We start from the raw sequence: 4,627 nt of genomic DNA on the forward strand, positions 1-4,627 counted from the left end.
ATCGGTGATGTCGAATGACAACGACAAAGACGATTGGACACAATTTCGGGAATGGTTTTCAAAGGAATTCCAAAAGCTTCTTGTCCGAAAATTGTATCCCTCTGTGGCGCCACTGTCGGCCATTGCGATGCTACGAATCCGGTCGTCGGATCGCACACATGGTCGCATACATCAATCAATTCTATATAGTAAAGTTAAATAAAATTAGCGGGAGCGGATCTCTGCTACTTCAATCATATGGTTAATTTATTATTTATTATTTATTATTTATTATTTATTATTTATTTTGGTTAAAAAGTGATTTATTAGGCCGCACGTATAGTCACCTCTTGTCTTTAAAGACATTATTACTTGTGTAAAAGACTTTACATCGCACTAAACTCTAAAATTAATGTCTCCAAGCGTCAGAACCTATAATACATATCAAGGAAGGTCACCCTTTTGATAACATTAAGAATATATATATATATGTATATATTACCGTTGTTACGTTCAAGATGTGTGACTTATGCAGTTAATGTTAAACAGTTAATTCTTTTAATTTAATTAGCATCCAGAATGGATCTGCCGGCAACTCAAATTTGTTATGATTATGATGACATGCCGACTCAAAAGATTGAACAGCCCATAGAAAAGGGACATAATGTGCAGGTAATCAACAAAGATTTTTCATTATTTTCACTCGAACTCGAATAAATAATGAAAAATGTTTTAGGTTGCCGTATTGACCGTCAATTCTATTTCATATCCCATTTATAAAGGTATCAGTAAGATAGGACGTCATCCGGATTGTAATGTTATTTTTAACGATCAGGTATTCCTTAAATTAAATAATCTAATACTAGTATAAATAATTTTTATAGATTTAATCAAATCAAAAAGATTATTGAGCGCTATTTAAAGCTGTATGAAAGACCGTTTTAATATAGAGTATATCTATTACAGAGTATATCGAAATATCATGCAGAGATAGAAATAAATACGTCCCCAGTGAATGCTTGGATATGCGATCTGAATTCTTCGAATAAAACAATAGTCAATAATGTAAGTCGATTGAGTATCTTTATGACACACGCACACACACACACACACATTATCGCTCGTGTAGATAAGGGGTAGCTCGGATTTCCAAAAGAAGTGTGATTATTACGCGCATGTTTCCTCATTGAAATAATAAAAAATTTCATCGCGTTTGAATTACTCAAAACGATATACCACCTTTCTTTCAGATTGTTTTACGGCCTACGCGTTATTACGAATTAAGGGATAACAGTACCATTGAATTTGGCAGAATAAAAGCGATTTATAAGACGTGCCGTTTAGAAAATGAATTTGTCATTCCCGAAACACCACTACAGTATAAACAAAAGAAAATAACACCTATAATTCCAGAATCGCCAGATTCTTTATCGGTGAGTATGATCTTAATATAATGTCAATCTAAATAGGATATAAGTTATTTTTTTCTCATTCTATTTTAGAATAATTCGTCAGTTATTAATGGAGATGATTCGACGATTGCGACAGTCCCGCAAGAATGTCTCAGAAAATCTATTTGTTTGCGGGCATCTATAAATCAGGAAAAGTCGCAAAAGGTGTTGAAAGGCAACGGCAAAGATAATAAAGTTGGTACGTTGTCGGATTCGATGCAGGACGTTAATAACGATGAATCTATCGTTCGCCAGTTATCCGATAAAAATAATAGGAAGCAAACTTTCGAGGGGAATTTTAATGTCATTACCTGCGAACAGAATGATCCAAGTACAAGCTGCGAATCGGATGATATATTTGAAGCGGCTACGCAACGCATTGACGTTGATATGAGTATGGAAAGTGTTAAAGGTCCATCTCCGTCGAAAGGGAGAAAGACCGATGACGTAGATGTTGATATAGACGGTGGTACGACTCGTACTGGAAATATATCTAGTACTCCGATAAAGAAAACTAATCGAGTTGAAGAATTGAAAAAGATAGAAAAGGATATTGCATTGGCGACTAAGTGCATTCAATCGAGAGAGATTGAAAATAATAAAGGGGAAAATAAAGTGAAAGAAAATGGGAATGATATCGACGATTTCGATAAGTTAGAAACCCAATTGGTATGCTTACCTGACTTTATTAATGACGCAAAGAAAAGAAAAAGCGACGATATCGATGATATTGATACGTTGGATACCCAAATAATAGATTTTTCAGATTCGAATCGTGGCGCGAATAATCCAAGGACTTGTGAAAAGGTGAACGACATTATCGATATTGATTTATTGGATACGCAACCATTGAGTGAAGTCCATGGCACCTCGTCGTCTGCCGCAGCCAAGGGGGTGGCCATTAAACAATCGAATTCATCCAATAATGTTAGTATAGAAGATATAGATTATGAGACGGCGTCCACCCAAATAATCGAAGAGATGGAAATATTGTCGGATACGCAAGAGGATAATAGGATTAAAAGTACAGATAGATCTAAAAAGAGCAAGCGTAAAGTCAATCTTACCGATAGTCTCGAACAGAAATTAAACGATATGTTCGACGAGGTTAACGACGAAGAGATAAACGATACAACGATGATATCGACTCAATGTCTTGAAAATATTTTAGAGGTATCCCGGTGTAATAACGTTTCAACGTTTGACAAAGATTTAAATGAAAAATTGGCCGAATCAAGCCGACGAAGAACGTCGGCGGATTCCCAGGATGACGAGGTATATTTCGGTGGGCTTGTTTCTAAAAGAAAACGAAACGTTCTTGCCGATTCTCAAGAAATTGTTCGTTCAAAAGTTTCGACTAATAATCGCCGCGGGACTAACAGAGTTTTAGCCATCGAACACGATTTATTGAATAGCTTTGAGATTCCTTCGAGCGTTACTTCGAAGAAAACGAACGTCGGCGAACGTACGGAAACGGCAAAATTGTCGGACGACGATATCTTAACTCGATTGCCGGAAGTTAATATATCAGGTACACTTTCGGATCCAAACGCTCGCAGGTCGTTGGTCAAGCAAATCAAATCTACGTCTCGTACTGATAATAAAAAGACCGTCAAAAAATTGGACACATCCAAAGTCCGAGAAACGAGATCTAGCATTAATAAAAACGTACCCGTGGCGGAAGTGGAAGATGTCAATTATGAAAATGTAAAAAGAATGGCCGAGGATTTGATTTCCAACAGGGATAATAAATTGAGTCGTTCTGTGCTAGTAGGAATGGCTAAAAGGGGGAAAAAAGGAAAGAACGTAAAGTTAACTGATAAGCCATCCAAAGTTAAAAAGATAACTAAATTGGATAAGGTAGAAAGAGAATCCGAAAGTATTTTAACTTATGTTACCGACCAAGTCCCACCAAGAAGAAGGAATACTCGATCTATGAGCTTGGCGGACTCCAAAAAAGAGATCGAAGAACGTCGAGCGAGAGGTAATAATAATAGGGAAAACGATAACACCCCTAATACCGATCTAATAATGGGAGAGGAGTCGCAAGAGGTTGCGATGATTATGAACGTTTCCTCGATTATCGAGCCAAGAAATATTCGAAAACGTAAAGTAGCTAATCTAACGAATTCGGACGATGATACGTTAAACGTCAATAACGTAAAAGGTAAAACGAACGATGCTTCATACGAAGCATCCAAATCGCAATTTAAACGAATCAAATTTGGCGGAAATAATTTGTCGCAATTGTCCGTTGATTATTCTATGACGGATGATTCGTCATTGATCGTTGCGAACGAAAATGATTCTGCGATATCATCCAATGTTCGGTCTACTCGTTCGACGCGATCGAATACGGAGAAACGAAAAAATGATAATAATACGAGTAGTTCAAAGAAAATGGAAAGGAAGAACGATATTTTGACGGATAGAGGAAATAATAGGAAAACTCCAACGATAACTTCAACGCTTGCAACACGTAGAAGCGCGTCCTTTTCAAGCCCGAATACCTCATCATTTTCTGCAAAAGAAAAAATTCTCTTTACCGGTATAGCGGATGACGAATATGCTAAAGTATTAAAACTATTAGGTACATGTAACTTTTCTTTCTTAACATTTTCATGATAAATATAAACACAATTGCATACAACTGACTAATTCATTCAGGATTACATTATTATTATTACTATTATTACTGTTATTATTATTATTATTTTGTTAATTTCTCTCTCTCTCTCTCTCTCTCTCTCTCCCTCTCTCTTTCTCTCTGTCTCTTTTTCTTTTAGGCGGTACAAAGGTAGAAGATCCTTCGAAATGTACCGTATTGGTTACAGACAAAATACGTAGGACAATTAAATTTCTTTGTGCATTAGCAAACGCAGTGCCGATAGTATCTGTAAATTGGTTACACGAAAGCAAACGAGCTGGCCGTTTCTTAGATTGGGAAAATTATATGTTGAAGGATCCAGCTATGGAAGCTAAGTATGGATTTAGATTAAGAAAGAGCTTGGATAAAGCTAGAGAAAGAAAATTGTTAGATGGTTATGTGATTTTGTTAACTCCAAATATATTATCACCGCCTATATCGGAATTGAGAAGTGAGTTTCCCTCTCTTTTATTTTATTTTTTCATTATATCTTGTGCTATACCGAAAATACGAATAATTATTTAAATTTCATTCATTTCTTCTTTTGTAG

General features: G+C 36.0%; 1 protein-coding gene across 3 annotated transcripts in view; it reads left to right on the forward strand.

Moving 5' to 3' along the window:
• The first annotated feature begins 14 nt into the window (after positions 1-14).
• Positions 15-4,627, forward strand: part of LOC124955297 — a 35,854-nt gene continuing 31,241 nt past the window's right edge. For 2 of the 3 annotated variants that reach the window (XM_047509516.1, XM_047509515.1), the window contains exons 1-7: positions 15-240; positions 551-651; positions 716-814; positions 946-1,044; positions 1,230-1,412; positions 1,482-4,020; positions 4,217-4,528. In XM_047509516.1, the coding sequence (XP_047365472.1) occupies positions 15-240; positions 551-651; positions 716-814; positions 946-1,044; positions 1,230-1,412; positions 1,482-4,020; positions 4,217-4,528 (3,559 nt within the window). The other variant, XM_047509518.1, reaches the window with a different exon arrangement.

Source organism: Vespa velutina, chromosome 18 (genome assembly GCF_912470025.1).
Source record: "Vespa velutina chromosome 18, iVesVel2.1, whole genome shotgun sequence".
Taxonomy (NCBI): domain Eukaryota; kingdom Metazoa; phylum Arthropoda; class Insecta; order Hymenoptera; family Vespidae; genus Vespa; species Vespa velutina.